This window comes from Anolis sagrei, chromosome 2, assembly GCF_037176765.1.
Source record: "Anolis sagrei isolate rAnoSag1 chromosome 2, rAnoSag1.mat, whole genome shotgun sequence".
NCBI classification, from domain to species: domain Eukaryota; kingdom Metazoa; phylum Chordata; class Lepidosauria; order Squamata; family Dactyloidae; genus Anolis; species Anolis sagrei.
In genome coordinates, this window is record NC_090022.1 from 265007676 (window position 1) to 265026733 (window position 19058).

The following is a 19058-nucleotide window of genomic DNA, read 5'->3' on the forward strand; positions in this document are numbered from 1 at the left end:
CCCGAGTTAACTTTGGCTTTTCCAAACAATTCTTTTGATATGCATTTTAAATTATATAAAAATATTCTGAATTTGCTTGCTAGAACTAGTGAAATGACTCACAGTCTACAACACATGTCTTCAATCATGACACAATTTATCAGACCACATTATTTCACTATATTTTTCCCTATAACTGAGCCACCAAAGGTTTTTAGCCAATGAAGTAAACTGCATTATTTCTTCTTACACCTCCCTGTTTAATACCAGCTGTAAAGAAGCACTAATCTCACCGCTTTTCAACCAAAAATGTAAAGAAGCAGCGCTAATCTCACTAGATGCCACCAAAATTATGTGAGGAAGTATTAATCTTCTTTATAGCCACTAATATTCTGTGAGGAACCTTCTTTTAGATATCAATTAAGCTGCCACCAATATGTTTAGAGACGCTGGTTTAGGTCTCTGTTTATCTTTAGTTGTGTTGTGAGGTGACTTTGGTAGTGTGGAATGCACCAAGCATGACAGCAATCGAGGAGGCAGGTTTGAAATATAAAGAGAACAAGTTTTATTGTTAACAGAATGTAATTGTTGCAGTTTTGAGAATTTGAACTTGGCACAAGGCTTGATGTTACAAAATGGCTGGTTTGAGATACATGCTTCTGATGATACAATTCTACAAACTTCTTCTTAGTGAAGTGCTTATACTACTTCAGAGTTCCCTATTGTGAATGTCCACACTGTTTGCCCTATACTCGGAACAAACCACTGATCACCAGTCTTTCCTTACTGGCAATCCTGAAGACCCCCTCTGTTAGATTCTTTTAACCTAAGCAATCTAACAAGGTAACACCTTCAGCTCTCTTGCTGAAGAAATATTCACAAATTCTAGGAACTACTGAATTCTCACAGCTTCACAACAGAGCCCTAACTGGCTATCCTCTTCCCCGGGTCTCTTCCACCGGACTAAACTACTTTCCCCAGAGTCCTTTCTTGACTCTGCTATTTCCCAGAGCCCTTAACTGGCTCTGCTCTTCTCCGGGTCTCCTCCACCGGACTGGAGCTTAACTGCCACTTTCAAACCTTTTACTCCTTTAGCTCCGCCCACCTCCTCTGCTGCCTTGTCTCGTCACCATGGCAACCTATCTCTCTCAGCTAGGCCCTGGCAACAAATGTAATCCCTAAATACAGATTCAAACACATTATAGACAACACTTTATAATAAACATTATAAATACAGTTTAAACACATTATAAATAACACTTTATAATAAATACATCTCTACACCAGCCAACCAGTTTTTGTCTTGATACTGACACAGACAAACAACCATTGGCAATTTCTAGAATGTATTTGTTCTGGAGAAACTAAATTTAAAAACAAAAACAAAACATGTTTTAAAATGTGTTCCTCATTCTGGTTTGGAGGACAAGTGCTAGCCACAAGGTATACATTCCAAGATAATGAGAACTAAAATCAATTCTAGAGACAGAGATAAGTATAAAGGACTTCGCTTTCTAGATCATGGAACCTAAATTATGGATTACCTCACTGCTGGGGTTCCAGTGCTAGGTGATAAGGCTCTTACTGCAATGTGTTTTTGGCAAGGTTGTTTTTCCTTTTCCTCACTTCACGCTGTAGGGTCATAATTCTGTTTTTATTTTTGACTGCTATCATTTTGTATAACTCAGTACAATATTTTCACAAAAAAGGCAGGGCACACATATTTTAACATACAACATATTACATACTTTGCTTCTTATTTCTGAATCCTACACTCTCTGCTTGAAAGAGAAATATCAACACGATTTGCAAAATTGAGAAGGAATAGATTCTCATTCCTGCCACTGCTTTTGTATGACCATGTGATTCAATAATGTCACAATTTGCCATTGGCATAACAACATTATTGACTTAATGGAATATTGGATGACACTAAAACAAAACAGTCTGCTATCTGGTATTCTGATCCAATAAAATTCAAGAAAAAAATATATTCTTGGTGAAAGTATTTAGTGTCATAAATACCCCCAAGGCAAAGTAGTATACTTTGAACACAGTATATACTATGAATGATAAGAACAGTCAGACTAAAGTAGCTGAATATGTCATGATTGACAGGAGTTTGGACTGGAGGATTCTTATATTCTCTTCAAATTCCATGAGTCAAATAGCTGCCTGCAGTATCACTTGGATAGCCAGAAAACACCATTTGTTTGGCATAGCCATTTAACAAATCTAGATTATAAAACTAAGCAAGGCATGTTTTGAAAGTCTCAATATTCTTATCCCACACATTCTTGTACTTCAGCAACTAATTAAATTGATAGGTCACATATCTCAGTAACATCAGAAAACCTAAATCTTGCATTGCTAAGTGATGGTTCTCTGTATTTTGGCTATTATAGAAAATATACAATTCACATATCTTCCTCTTTTCCTTTGTCATTTTTCTTTCAAAGTTTTTTTTATGAGTATTGCTAATTTTTTATTATTAGCTGTGCATTTAATTACATTTCTTTTAGATGGGAAATGCGGGCCTGCTTTTGGCTAATGAGAGTCAAGTTAATTACAATTTTTGTTATTGCGGGTCTTCAAGTCATTTGAAACTTATGGTGACTCTAAGTCTAACGTTTAGGGCAGGGGCCAGGTAAATGACCTTGGAGGACTGCATCCAGCCTGTGGACCTTAGTTTGGGGATGCCTGCCTTAAAGTCACCACAAGCTGGAAACAACACAACAACAAAAGGCCCCATTGAACAACATGGGGATGCACTAAAGGAATGAAGCAAAGTCCTGGTGGCATTAAAGTTTCAGTAGCTACCACAAACAGCCTAAACTTGAGCACGTTCGTTAATTAGTACTGTAGAGCAGTCAAGGGGCTATTTGCAAGCTTGAACTGAATGAAATTGCTTAAAAAACATGTCCAGGGAAATATAAACCTGTAGATATTGAATAGCAGCAACTTCACAATTACTACCCTTCTCAGCGACCCATGTTACACCTAATTAAAATATTTATATTTAATGAAATTCCCAGAATATTTTAAAACACAAGAGGCATACACCTGGGCTTCATTACTACTTCCAGTATTATCCTGGATGTAATATTATTATTATATTTCTATATTATTATATAGAAATGTTTTTGGAAAAGTTAGGTTTTCCAAAATCATAGTATGAACCACTGTGTCATAATGGTTTAAGTGTTGAGCTAGGGCTCTGGGATACCAAGTTTTTAATTCTCCACTGAGCTAGGTGATCATGAATGAGTTATATTCTTTCAACCTAACAGGAAGGGAATGGCAAAGTTCTCCCTGAATAGATCCTGCCAAGAAAACCCTACGGATGAATGGATCACCATTAAGTCAGATTCAATTTGAAGACTTATAACAAATCTTGCCTATTCCCATCCAATCATATACAGTTCACAACGGGCTCATGGCTCACAAAACTGATCTGAGCACTCACAAAAATCATCCACATCAGCATACAAAATTCCTCAAAAGGAACAGTGGAACTGAATGAACACAAGCAAAACAAAAGAAACCAGAATTGCATATGCCTTTACAAGAGTACAAATTATCATGATATCTTCAACTGATTTACACTCCTACAGATACTGCTGATGCACTTTGGCTTTTTGTTGCATGTTTTGTGTTTCTAGTTGCTTGCAAGCAGTATTTTAAGTATGTAATCAGTGACAACTACAGTATTTTTTCAGTTTTACCTTTTAAATACATCTTGTATCCTGTAACTGAAGCTAAATATTATTTTTGAGAATACATATAGTCTAAATATGCCACATTTAATTGCTGGACAAGTGTTTAGAATACTACATGAAATTTATGACCACTGACATCAAGAGGATTTGAGATTGTATTTTTGAAAAGTAGGATGACCAATACTATTTTGAATGTTGTATTAGCTAGGGCAGCCTCTACATGATTGATTTTAATTTGGGGAACAGCAATTGGAGGTTTGTGATACCTTTGTATTCAGCTGGTCCACAAAAAGCAACATTTTAACATACTGAAATTCAAAACAGTTTTTAGTATAGAGCAGTGTTCACATTTAGGCAGCCTTATGTTAAACAAATAACATTTCTACAGATTGCAACTTAAAATTATACATTAAAAATGAGGGGAGCGGATAGAAATATATGGGAGTATGTAGAAGCTGTGGCTTACCAGAGAAGTCTTTAGTTTTATCTACATCCATGCAGCCACAAAACACAACTGTAAACTACATGTATAAACCTATATAAAAACTATTCAAGAATAATGCTTTACTGCATAGTAATAAGAGCAACTATGTCTTATTCCAACAAGCAATCATTTTCAAATTTGCAAATATAAGGCTGCATATAGTATATTTTTAGTTGGTGATGCAAGTATGTTTTCAGAAAGCAGTACACATTATGACTTTTTGCTCCATAAACTGATTGAAAAATGTGACGTTGCAAAACAGGAAAAACATCACTACTCTATTTACTGCATTTTATTAACTAAGCTTTAACAGTCATAATCTAGTCAGTCATCTCAAAGTCAAAGGCTGTGATCCAGAACCTCATGTGCACAACAAGTTACTGCCAACTATGGCAGATGGAGCTCTGTAAGCGGTTCGTTCCCCTTTAGCAGTTGGCAATACAGAAGTCCACTTTGTGCACACAGTGCTGCTTAGATGGAATATCTAACCAAAGTAGGCAGAATGTGTGTCACTTTACCACAAATAGATTGAATTTCCAATTCTAGGTAGTTCCATTATAAAAATCAATAAAACCATACTTTTCCTCCCTTCATTTTCAGGGTCACAAAAAGTAACTTTGTTTACTTATATATCATTATCTAAACTAAATCACATGGATGTAAACATAAGATGATGTTGAAATATTCTATTCTCTTTTGGTAGTGATGAAAAACCTTTCTTACTAATTTCAACTGACATATCAAAGCGGTTTCTATTTAGTATTTTACAAAATATTTCTCTTTCACTCATATAAATCTTTTTCTGATGAGTTAAATAAATTCGGAACATTTTAAACTGACTCCTATAAATTCCTACTCAGAAGTTAGTATCTACTAAGCAATACATTTATATCATGAACAAGAGAGTACAAGCTGGTATCAGCATAGTGATCACATGGTAGTTTACAATTATAACCTTAAATCAGTTCTGGAAAATACAAGAATAACTTGCATAAAAACTGCTTGTGTAAGGCTATAAGGCCACCAAAACAAAATCAGAATTCCCAGAAGAGAAATAACAGAATTATGTTAGAAACTCAGATAAATTGACTGGATAGGTATCAATCTGCAGTCTAAAAAGGTATAGGGAAATCTAGATCGAGACAAACATTTGTTCAATTTTCACCTTGTTCATTCTGGTCGCTTCTGGAGTAGAATGAACAATAATCATATGAAACAGTATCATATGAAAGCTGACTGGCACAACCTGGGGATCACAACCAGACACAGTGAAGACATCTGCCCTTGCGCTATGCTACTCTGCTGCTGAGTATGCATGCCCAGTGTGGAACACATCTCACCACGCTAAAACAGTGGATGTGGCTCTTAATGAGACATGCCGCATTATCACGGGGTGTCTGCGCCCTACACCACTGGAGAAATTACACTGTCTAGCCAGTATAGCACCACCTGACATCCGCCGGGAAGTAGCAGCCAATAGTGAAAGGACCAAGGCAGTGACATCTCCAGCCTATCCCTTGTTTGGGTATCAGCCAGCACGTCAATGACTTAAATCAAGAAATAGTTTCCTAAGATCTACAGAGAAACTCGCTGGAACATCCCAGCAAGCGAGTGTCCAAAAGTGGCAGGCTCAAACCCAGAACCTCAATCAATGGTTGATACCAAATGAGACTCCCCCCTGGGCACACAGAAAACGACGACTTGGAAGACGCTGAACAGACTGTGCTCTGGCACCACGAGATGCAGAGCCAATCTTAAGAAATGGGGCTACAAAGTGGAATCCACGACATGCGAGTGTGGAGAAGAGCAAACTACAGACCACCTGCTGCAATGCAACCTGAGCCCTGCTACATGCACAAAGGAGGACCTCTTTGCGGCAACACCAGAGGCATTCCAAGTGGCCAGCTTCTAGTCAAATGACAGTTAATCAACTACCAAGCTTGCAAATTCTGTGTTTTGTCTGTCTGTTTGTTTTGTTAAAAATGTAATACAAATGTCTGGTGGCTGATGATACGATAAAAAAAAAAACCCTTGTTCATTCAAGTATTTAGCATTTTTCTAATTTAAAGATTAAATATATTCAAACTTTAAAATCCAACAGTGCACAGAAATCTATTAAATCAATTCACAAAATACATATCACATAAATTATCAACATCTAAATTTAAAAATCTAATTCAAGACCTCCACACTTTCTTGAGTAACAGCCTATTTACAATATGCTACATGCAGCTCCAATCAAAGGAAGTACATTGAGTCAATGGGATTTATATTGGAATTCATGTTCCATTCAGCAATTGATTCAATGAGTATATACTAACTTCAGCTAGTAGCTAGATTTAGTGTAATAAAACTAGAATTCAATAGGTTAACTGGGAGAAAAAGATGGTGGAAAGCAAGCTTGGCTAGAGAGAGCTGAATCAAATGTTTTGCTCTCAAGCCTTTCAGTATATCCAGTTTTTATTTCCAAGTAGAGCAGATCCATTGAATCAATGCAACCTTAATGTTGAATGGTCAAAATACGTTTTTAAAAAAACCTACACAGTAATACAACATACAAAAAAATTACACCAGATTATATTGGCACCAATCTGAGTTCTGAGTTAAAAAAATATGTTTTCATAGATATTAGAAATGCAGCCAGGGGGTCCATATCCATAATTTCCACAGCCATTAGAAGCTTGAAAATATTCAAAAAATATTCCAAAGAGCAAGCCCTGATTTTTTTCCATTTTATATAGGAGAGACCATTTTGCTATGTCATTGCATATAACAGGACTAAAGCATCCATAGATCTGGGTATTCACAGGGGCGCCTGAAACCAAATTCCAGCAGATACTGAGGGTCCACCACTGTACAGCAGCATTAAAAAAAACCCTTGGCTTAATTCCAAAGTATGGAAACTGCCTCTGCCAAACCCTGCCTCCATTTCCTTACACAGACTGGACAATCAGAAAGGTAGCAGAGGACACAGCCATTAAAATTTTATGAAATAGAATATATAGGTAGCATCAAGTATTTTCCCTAATCCGTTCTATATTGATTTTATTAAATTGTATTGGATTATCAGATAATTACAAGACCAGTGTGGTGTGGTGGTTTAAGTGTTCAACTATGACTCTGGAGACTAGGTTTGGATCCCCATTCAGCCATGGAAACCCACCTTGGGCAAGTCACACTCTCTTAGCCTCAGAGGATGGTGAAGATAATGGCAAATGCCCTCTGAACAAATCTTCACAAGAGAATCCTGAAGAAGAGAAGGCTGAGAGGAGATATGATAGCCATGTATAAATATGTGAGAGGAAGCCACAGGGAGGAGGGAGCAAGCTTGTTTTCTGCTTCCTTGGAGACTAGGGCGCGGAACAATGGCTTCAAACTACAAGAGAGGAGATTCCATCTGAACATTAGGAAGAACTTCCTGACTGTGAGAGCCGTTCAGCAGTGGAACTCTCTGCCCCGGAGTGTGGTGGAGGCTCCTTCTTTGGAAGCTTTTAAGCAGAGGCTGGATGGCCATTTGTCAGGGTTGATTTGAATGCAATATTCCTGCTTCTTGGCAGGGAGTTGGACTGGATGGCCCATGAGGTCTCTTCCAACTCTTTGATTCTATGATTCTATGATTCTATGAATCCCATGATAGGGTTACCTTAGGTTCACCTTGGGGTTACCATAAGTTGGAATGACTTGAAGGAACATAACAGCTACAGTTGTTTTACTTTTTCTTAATGGGAAACATGTTTTGTTTTTGTTTTTTTTAAAAAAATCCAACCCTACAATATAATAAAATATATCAGCAAGCTATTTGACTATCTGATTATGAAACAGTGACAATGTGTCAGAGCTACGCAAGAAAGAATAAATTTGGGAAGATTCCACAGATTTGGAAGGGCGGTTTCTAAAAGGGCTGCTTTACCAAAAAATCAATATACTTCTCCCATAGGTTCATGATGCAAAATTCCATAATCAAGGCTTGTAGATTTGTAATTATGGTATGTCAGCTACATTTAAACAAGAGTGTTAAAAGATTGTTAAAGTTAAACTAACACAATTGCAATGTGAATTGTTTTAGTCTCATTCTAATCTACTGGTGTCACTTTCAGTTAATCAGAGGAAAACTATGGGCAAATGTCAGTGTTATTTTCACATGCCCCTAACATACTGTGTCCACAGTAGTTTTCAGTGCCACTACACTTCTGAAATAGCCAAGAGATACATTTCAGAATTGTTCTCCTTTATATTGCCCATACTTGAATTTGCAGTTATTTTCCAGTACCTTAGTTACAAAGCTTGGTTATTAAGTTTAGCAAAGAAATTTGTAAATCACATTTTAGCTTCTGTATAAAGCAGGGGTCCTAAAACTAAGGCCTGGGAGGCGGATAGGGCCCTCCAAGGACATTTACCCAGTCCTCACTCAGGGTCAACCCAAGTCTGAAAAGACTTGAAAGCACACAACAACAACAACAACAACAACAATAATCCTATCTGATCAGCCAAAAGCAGGCCCACACTTCTCACTGAAATACTAATAAGTTTATATTTGTTAAAATTGTTCTTAATTTTAATTATTGTATTGTTTTAAGTGGGGTTTTTTTTTTTTGCACTACAAATAAAATGTGTGCAGTGTGCATAGGAATTCATTCATTTTTTCTTTTCAAATTATAATCCGGCCCTCCAGCAGTTTGAGGGACTGTGACCTGGCCCTCTGTTTAAAAAGTCTGAGGACCCCTGGTATAAAGTATTCTGCAAGTGCCTACTGAAAGACAGTACCATGACACTCAATTTGCATAAGGCAGATGGCAAATAATATAAACTTGCTACATAGCAAAAATCAGTTTGTGCATTGCTCCCATTCCACCAAAAACTGAACTATTTTAAGTAGACGTTATGTATTAATTGCAGTACAGAAAGAAGACACAGGGGCATCCAAAACCTGAATACAGAAGTTATAGACTATACATGACCTCTTATCTTAGCAAACAGAATATTTTAAGGGGCCAGAATCATATTTTGATACAAAATTCCTGAAGAACTAGATTTTTAAGCTAAACATTTTATCACACTGTTATATCAACTCCAAGTTTCAACACCTCCTATATATACAGTTATAGCTAACAATAGTTGGGATCAAATTTGTTTCAAAAAATCTATTGTGCTTTGTCACTGCAGAACATCTGTACAAAAATAGTGTTCTGTGTCATTCAGTGTTTAAAATGATGTAGAGAACTGGTTTGAGAGCCTAGATAAGTAACAACTGCTCCCCTTGCTCAAATACTGTTACTTGTATACCATTCTATTTGTATACCACACAGTCAACTACAGGGATCCTCAAACTTTTTAAGCAGAGGGCTGGTTCATGGTCCCTCAGACTACTGGAAGGGGGGATTATAATTTATTTATTTATTTCCTACATTTGTACCCCGCCCTCCTCACCCCCCCCCCCCCCGAGGGGGACTCAGAATGGCCTCACAGCAAGCACCATTCGGTGTCATCACAGTCATAAAAACATTCAGCAAATTCATTAAAAACAAGACATTAAATAAACAATTGTTAAAAACACACAAATTAAAGTCCAAGTCCGGGTCAATTCATTTTCGTTTCGAGTTGCTTACGTCTGCTTCTCACTTTAAAGTTTATTATTTTAAGTTTATAACAGTACAATAAAATTACAAAGAAAGAAAAAATACATGGGGAGGGGAGATGACTTTCAGTGTTCTCAGTCTTCCTACTAGCAATGTGTATACTTTATTAAATTTAATAATAAATTTATTATTCAATTTATAAAATGAATAACAATTTTAACCAACATAAATTTACCAATATTTCAATGGGAAGGGTGGGCTTGTTTTTGGCTGATGAGATGGTCAAGTTAATTGGGATTGTTATTGTTGTGTGCCTTTGTTTCAGACATAGGGTGACTCTCAGTCTAAGGTTGAGGGCCTTGTAAATTATCTGGGAGGGCTAGATCTGTCTTGTGAGCTTTAGTTTGGGGACCTCTGCTCTACTAAAATGAACATGGTGTAGTGGTTTGAGCACCTACATGTATACCTTACATTTATCTCTGTTATTAATATTAGCCCAGTGTTAAGATCATGTTTACTCCTCAGGTTGTCTTCTGAGGTATGAGGTACCACTTTCTGTTTAGTTTTACCTGCAAATTTGATTAGCACACCCTGGCTTTATTCATCCAGGTTATTTAGAAAGACAATGAACTATTATCTACCAGACCCAGGTCAAAAATCCGTGGCGTTTCATCTACCATTTCTATCTAGCATGAGTAACCAGAGATTAGACATCTGTGAGTTTAGACTATCAACTTACTATCTGTCAAGAATAACTCGATTTGTATTTACTCATTGGTCTGCAAGAATATCTTGGGGGACCTAATCAGATCTTGATACTAAAATCAAGGTACAGTATACTCCCAGTATTTTCAGTTAACTTTTTTGAAATTAGCCTGATATGACATGCTCAGAAACCCATGCTGGTGCTCATAATATTCTTTTCTATGTGCTCAAAGGATTCAAAGACACAAACCTGAGGAGAAAGAGTCTTTGACCAAGTCAGTATTTATGGTAATCTGTAAACTAGTTTGAGTATATAATCAGAAGGACATTGTATGGATTTATCTCTATATTTTATTCAACCTTTCAGTAAAAAATTATCAGTGCAGCAAGCAATAAAATAATGAAACAAAACCATTATAAGAATAAAAGAGCAGAAGCAAGACACTGAAACAAAGCCATAAACTCCAGCAGAACAGATAAAACAATAGCCATCTTGACTTACATGACAGATTGAACCATCAGGGCAAATAAAAAGATCTTTGTTGGATTACAGAAATAACAAAGCTGCCAACAAAAATCTCTCTCGTAGAACATTTCACAGAAAGGGTGCCATAAGACTTTCTTTTAGATAATATGGCAAGGCAATAGAAGAGAACCTCAAATAAAAACTACAGAATTCTAGCAGATTTACATGGAAAAAAGGTTCTTGTGTCTATCATGTTCCTTTACTAACAAATGTGAAGGTTTCTACATAAACAGCATGGCTTTCATAAGGAAAAGTGGGTGGTCATACACTTTTCTAAAAGCTAAGTTACTTTAGACATTTCTATGAGTTCCCAGCGCTACTAGTTCTCAGTAGCATTTTTCCTGTATTCACACCTAAGATATGCTTTAAGCCACTAGGCTTGTTTTTAACTACTACGAAGAACTTAAGATGCATATGGGGAATTCCTCGAGCAGTTACAGAACATGAAGTATGTCCACTGAAAACAAACGGAGATGAATGAAGGAGGTGGATGGAAATCAATCTGTTTGAGTCCTCCATAATATTCTGGAAGGCCAATTGAAGCTTAGGCAATGCACTCCATGTGGTTATAAATCTGTACTTCCCACACTACATAGGAAGGCAAGGACTAAGACCATCTGTTCATAGCCCAGTTGTATCTCCCCAGCCACCACACAAATAGCAATTAAGTTTGGGGGGGGGGGGGGTTCAGAGCTGGTGATATATATATTGCCTGCTATAAGATAAAGTGCCAGAAAGTTTGGGAAATAAAAAAAAGAGTTTATCTTCGAAAAGTCCTAAAAGTCTCCTATGAACTTTAAACAATAATGCAATGCTTCTGTTCCAGGCTGGCTGGAACCCAAATCAGCAACCCTTCTATTAAGACCAGTGATATATTGGAAAACATTGCTGTTTTCCTGTTAACAACATTACCACATTTTCCCTTTTTCACTATTAGATCAGGAGGCCAATTCACAAGCTACCACTTTGCTAACAAAAGATCAAATAAATCTTTTAAGAATTTGATTTAGAGTTAACTGAAGCTCTTGGCTTCTGAAATGGCATTTGTTATATTCTAAGGCTCTCAATTTCTATCTTGTGTGATATTCTTAAAATTAAAAGGACACCTAATAGAATGCCAATTATAGTCTCATTATCAAAGCTACTTAAATAGCATCAAGTTGATCTGATGAAGTCAGATGGCTTTTCACATGCAGAGGCAGCACATTAAGTACTTGTGAATTCGTGACAGCAAACAGATTGTCCATTCACTTGTTCAGAAACAGTAATTACACAACTAGGTCAGCAACTAGTCTTCAGGAGAAAGACTGTAAAATCTAAGTCTAAAAAGCATGAGAGCAAGAATTCAGTTGTCTCATACTTCAGATGTGTTGTTATTAAATGAAAGTCTCAGCACAGAATCATATTTCTGATACAGAAGTTGCAGTCAGTGACTGCTATTCTTCACAACTAGATTGCCTTTGTCAATCCTCTTCTGAGCTCACCTGGGCACATAAACAACCAAGATTAATTCATATTGTTTTTCCTAAGCTTAATTAATTTTCTTACTATTTATACTTAGGATAAAGCTAGCTTACTTATGTAGATGTGTTATCGGCCATAATATATTGAGTTTTTCCTTCAATTTATACCCCGCTTTTGTTACAATATGGGATTTAAGGTAGCTCACGATGTGTTAACAAAATACAGGTAAAACAATACATACTAAACATTTAAAATAATTAAACAATCATATATTAAATAGCAGTGTATACATAATGTATATTTCATATAAATTGCCCTTAGGAGCTACATCTAATAACTATGTTAGGTATAAACCATATGAAAGGGTTGGCATTGTCACGCCTGTGACACTATCTTTGTATGGAGTGATCTTTTCAGTACTAGCAATAGTACCAATGGTGTCCTCCCAACTCTGTTATACGCCTGCAAAATGTGGATTGTCTACAAACGTCATACGCAACTCCTGGAACGATTCCATCAGCACTGCCTCTGAAAAATCCTGCAAATCTCTTGGGAAGACAGGTGGACAAATGTCAGTGTGGTGGAAGAAGCAAAGACCATCAGCACTGAAACAATGCTCCTCCACCATCAACTCCGCTGGACTGGCCACATTGTCTGAATGCCCGATCACCATCTCCCAAAGCAGTTACTCTACTCCAAACTCAAGAATGGGAAATGTAATGTTGGTGGACAAGAAAAGAGATTTAAAGATGGGCTTAAAGTCAAACTTAAAAACTGTGGCATAGACACTGAGAACAAGGAAGCCCTGGCCCTTGAGCTCACCTGTGTATGGTGCTCTAACTGGAGGTCCAGCAGTGCTGCAGAATTCAAAGAGGCACTAATGGAAGGTGAAAGGGAGAAACATACCAAGAAGTAGGCACTAAGCCAACCCTGACCGGGACCACCTTCCATCTGGAAACTGATGTCCTCACTGTGGGAGAACATGTGGATCAAGACTAGGGCTCTACAGCCACCTATGGACCCACCACCAAGACACCACATCTGGAAGACAATCATCCTCAAGCTACGGAGGATTGCCTAAGAGAGCAATGGTACCAAAAGAATCAGGAATTGATTATTTCATACTAGGCTGTTTATATCTATGGTCCGTTTTCCTGAGTCAACTTTTCATATTTTCATCAGCAACCACAAACAATTCTTTTCTGTATGGTGCTGTAGAGTGTTTTGATTGGTTTTTATCAATTTTAACTTATTGGTTTTAATGTATTTTAAACTGATTTGTTTTAATAACTGTATGTTTAATTCAATTTTATTTAGATTTAGTAGATTTTTAGTTGTATTGCTTTTTAACATAGTGAACCACTTTGATTATTGATCCAGAGAGGGAAGTGGGTATAAATAAATATAATGATATAATACTTTTCTGTAACTCAGATTAATCACTCTGAGATAACTAAGTTTTTTGTCCATATATGATGCCTAGCCCCATTGATAATTTCACCCTTTGAAAGACATGTTAAAGATGCTACAGGGTGTTTAAAAATGATGGGCCAACTTTCAAAGTAGTAAACAGGCAAACCCTGAGTTACATCCAATTTACAAATGACTTACAGTTACAAACAGGATTAAGACAACAGGAAGTGAGATAAATCTACCCCTAGGAAGGGAAATTCACTCCCGAAAGAGTCATCATGGGGAAAAGGCATTATCACCAATGCTGAAGCTTTATCATCAATCCTTGTTTCAACAACAAGCCAAATTTTTCAAAATCCAATTACCACAGGGATAGGAAGTGAGGTGAAATTTTCAGAACAAGGGCAGACAGCAAAACAAATGCCACAGGGGTATTAACTCTTCCTTATGCTATCCAAAGACAGACAGATAGATCTGGAGTTACACTTAAAATGTACCTGGTCGAACTTACAAATTCAACTTAACAACAAACTTGGAGAACCTGTTTGTAAATTGGGGACTGCATGCATTTCACGACAGCAAATGATAAAATTAAACAAAAAGACACAAATGATTCAATGAGTTATCAAGCTATCGTTTTATTAATCATTTTGAACCAGCAACAAACCTAAAAAATAACTGCAAGTGGAAGAACATCTCATTACACCAGTGTTTCTCAACCTGTGGGTCCCCAGATGTTTTGGCCTCCAGCTCCCAGAAATCCTAACAGAAGGTAAACTGGCTGGGATTTCTGGGAGTTGTAGGCCAAAACACCTGGGACCCACAGGTTGAGAATCACTGCATTACACTTGAGGGGTCACCACCTTGCGAATGACTGGGCCTAGGGGCTGTTTGTGCACTGAGTATTCAGTAATCACTTCAAACTCTATGCTCCACCCTTTCAAGTGGTAAGAGTTTCATTTGTGGGTGGTTAGTGGTTGCGGAGATACAGCCATTTCAAACTGGATCCATCTTTTTAAAAACATTTTGTACTTGGAAGTCACAACACTGGTCCAGAGGCCATGCCACTTAATCAGGCATACGCAGAAGAATGTACCACCTACACAATTTATTAGGCCATCTGACATCAAGAACACAATGGCACATTCACCTAAAAATCTAGGTGCAGAAGCCCACACCACAGGGTTGTTGTAAGGATACAAACAAGAAGCCGGTGTTCTTCTGGACCCACCAGACGACAAAGATCAAAGTAACACACACTTTTGACTACATGCCAGGTACAGAATGAGCATTCTTTATCCAGAATACTGTAAAATCCAATATTGTCCACATAGGTTTGCTGAGATACTGACTTCTTTGCTTTTTGAGGAGTCTGTGTACATAAACTTTGTTTCATGCACCAAAGTATTAAAACATAGTGTATTGCCTTTAAGCTATGTGTATACATTTTAGAAAAGCATGACCTTTTAGAAATCACGTGTTAGAGAAGTGCCAAAAAACCCCCCGTTTGAGTAGAATCTTCTCAAGTAGTATACAATCAAATGTAATTATGCAAGGCAATTGACTTCAGTTGCTAGACTGAATGACCTGTTGTCTCTGATCTATTAGGAAATAGAGAATATGCCAGTGCATAAAAATAGCAGTTATTCAGAAGTGCTTTTCAGTGTACAAATATATTATCTACTCTCCCATAAAATAACTTGTTTTATATTACGCAGACAAAATAAAGTAGACTTTGGTTAAAAATATAATTTGGTTTACTCACGACCTTCTTCTGTTCAGCATACACAGGTAAACAACTTATTAGTCAGTTACAGATATGTTTGAGATAGTTTCTATGCCATCCAGTCAGAACATCTCTTACAATAAACATCAGGCAACTGTTTGCAAGTCTGCGATCTGAGCAGTCCCAGAGTCTAAAAACGTCTGTGCTTGTCTCTAAGCAGATCATGTGGTCTATCCGCTTCTCCCTCCCCCTAACTTCTCAGAGCAAGGAAATAAAGCTGCATAGCAGAACATACATGCAATAAGTATGCAACAGGATTAAAAACAAACAAATTACGAGAGGAGGCTTGAAGATGGTTGTAATTTCCAACAATTTCCGCATCCTCCCTTATGTTCCTGCATGGTCCCACACTGTCACAAGTGTGGTTGGTGGGGAAGAGGGAGAGGACCTTCTCAGTGGTGGACCCCTGGCTTTGGGGCACCCTACCTAGGAAGATTAGTCAGCCTCCCTTTCAGAAGTAATTGAATACCTGGATGTTTGGACAATGGCTAGTCCCAATGGTCCACAATTAATGCCACAGCACTGCACTTTGCCCCATGCCCTAATTCATTAGCTAAATTTTGCACTATCCTATTCTCTGCTCCTGCTTGCAGTTGGCTATGTTTTACAACAGTTCTCATCATAGGTCATTGGTCACTGTTTGGAGTGTAAATTTTGGTTTATATGTTATTGGTTTTATCTTGAATTGTATTGTGTGTTTATTATGTGTTGTTTTGGGCACATTGTTCCACAGGTAAGCCGCCCTAAGTCCCTTCGGAGAGATGGCGGCAGGATACAAAATCAAGCTGTTTTTGTTTGTTGTTGTTGCTTAAACTCTGAATATGTTATTGGTTTTATCTTGGATTATATTGTGTGTTTATTATGCGTGGTTTGGGCACATTGTGCTATATATAAAGCCGTCCTCTCTTTGGAGATGGAAGTGGGGAACAAAAATCAAGTTGTTGTTATTGTTATACATTGTACATAAGTGAAATTTGTGTTTAGACTTGGGTCCCATCTCCAATAATTCATTATGTAGGTATATGCACAACCCAAAATATGGGGGGTGGGATTCAAAATCAAAAACATTCTGGGATGTATCAATACTGTAGAATGAGTGCAGTTTGACAACACTTTTAACTGTTGTTCCAGTGTGCCTTCCCTGAATAAAGGAACAATCCCCTGGAAAAAAAACCCCTGAAAAGCACTTTAATTACCCGTTGGGTTGCTCTCTACTCCTGGTTTAAAACCCTCCTACTAGATACATCCTTTGTTCGTGTCCAGCATTTACTTTTAAAGCTTTAACTATTACATCTGGCCCAGTCATAGGTTTTTAAATTCTTCTGTGTTATTGTCCATGTCTGCATTATACTAATTGTATTGTTTATTTTGCTTATTGCTTGTTGTTTTTACTATTTATTTATTTAAAAGTCTTGAGGGACTCAGACCGGTTTCCAACCATAATATCACAGTATTAAACATCATACTTCATATTATAATAAAACTTTAAAACAGCAATTACATTAAATAAATACAATGGTCAGTCATCCCACTAAAATTGATGTTCATCATCCTCCATCCATATCTCAGGGTGTTGGCTCACTCATCGAATGCCTGTCTCCATATCCATGTCTTCACCTGCTTCCTGAATGACAGGATAGAAGGGGCGGTTCTGATCTCTGGTGGGAGAGAGTTCCAGAGTCGAGGGGCCACCACCGAGAAGGCCCTGTCCCTCATCCCCACCAGACGTGCTTGCGAGGCCGGTGGGACCGAGAGCAGGGCCTCTCCAGACGATCTTAATAATCTTGATGGTTCATATGGGAGAATACATTTGGAGAGGTAAACAGGGCCAGAGTCGTTTAGGGCTTTATAGGTTAACACCAGCACTTTGAATTGTACTATTGCTTGTTGTTTTATCATGTGTTGTTGGGTTTGGCCTCATGTAAACCGCTCCGAATCGCTTGGGGAAATGGTGGCGGGGTAGAAATAAAGTTTTATTATTATTTATTATTATTATAACTGTCATGGCTCAAAGATATGAAACATGAGAGTTGTAGTTCCACACGGTCTTTAGCCTTCCCTGCCAAAGGCTGCTGGTGCCTCACCAAAGTACAACTCCCAGGAGTCCCAAGCCATGGCAGTCAAAGTGGTGTCAAACTGCATTAATTCCACAATGTAGAGCAGGCCCTTGCAAACTTGGGCCCTCCAGGTGTTTGGGACTTCAACTCCCACAATTCCTAACAGCGTAGGCTGTTAGGAATTGTGGGAGTTGAAGTCCTAACCACATGGAGGGCCCAAGTCTGACCAGGCCTGGTACAGAGGCAGCCTTGGTCCCAAGGATTTTGAATACGGGATACTACAGCCACCATGGCCAGGCAGCAAGAGAACAGGCCGCGTCCGAGGCGAACACAGGCCTGTCACCTCACGCCCCTCCTCCAGCCCTGGGGCTCCCAGGACAGGCTTGGCTCCAGGGAGCGGCCCAGGCCCGGCAGCTTCCCCACCTTCCTCCTTCCGACACTCACCGCTTTACTACGCCCGTTTTGATTTTGATCTGCCTGACGCGAGGGTCTGCCATGGCGCCGGGTGAGGAGACAGCAACGGAAGAGGAAACAACAACAACGCCGCCAAGTAGGCCACGCACAGGACTGAAACCTCCCCGCGCATGCGCAGAAGACGCCACAACAAACTACCGTTGCTCTCTTCAACCGCCTCTCTCGCTCTGAAACCCCGCCCAGCGCGCGTGGAGCGTACCACTGAAGGAAGAGCGCGGGGGGGGGGGGGACGACGACGACGACAATCGGTTGCAGAAAGTGGTTTGTCCCAAGTAGCTCTTTCCAGAGGCGCCTCTTGTAGTTAAACAGTTTGTGGGAAATACAGATTGACTATCCCTTGTCCGGATATCTGAAATTCTCGCAAAGTTTTCCACATGGGTGGCTGAGATAGTGGCCACAGCTACACTGCCATATAAAAAACTGCATTATATGGTCAGTGTAGATTGCTAAGCAGAAACACACCAAATTTCATTTTAGGTTGGGAGGTTTTTTGGCTTTTTCTGCGGATGCACCAACTCCCTTATAGCAGTTATTTATTTTATTGCTTACTTATTGCATATACTTATTGCGTGACCACATCTCCGTATATGAACTCACGTGCTCCCTCCATTCACGATTCCACCTGCGTCGCAGGCTCGTTTGGTGGGGACGAGGGACAGGGCCTTCTCTGTGGTTGTCTCCCGACTTTGGAACACCCTCCTCTAAGGCATTAGACTAGCACCCACGTTGGCAGTCTTTAGGAAGAACTTGAAGACCTGGCTATTCCGATGTGCCTTTCCGGAATAGGATAACCTCCAGCACTATGTCCCAGAAGCACTTTATTAGAGTTTAAGATTCTGCACAATGCACTTGCCCAGAATCCCAACATATCACCT

At 38.6% G+C, this 19058-nt stretch overlaps 1 protein-coding gene across 1 annotated transcript in view; it reads right to left on the reverse strand.

Moving 5' to 3' along the window:
• TBCA (tubulin folding cofactor A) overlaps positions 1–18327 on the reverse strand; it is a 31460-nt gene extending 13133 nt beyond the window's left edge. Inside the window, exon 1 of the mRNA XM_060761624.2 lies at positions 18154–18327. Coding sequence (XP_060617607.2) covers positions 18154–18206 — 53 coding nt within the window. The 5' untranslated portion in view covers positions 18207–18327. The remainder of the gene's footprint in view (positions 1–18153) is intronic.
• Positions 18328–19058: the final 731 nt, after the last annotated feature.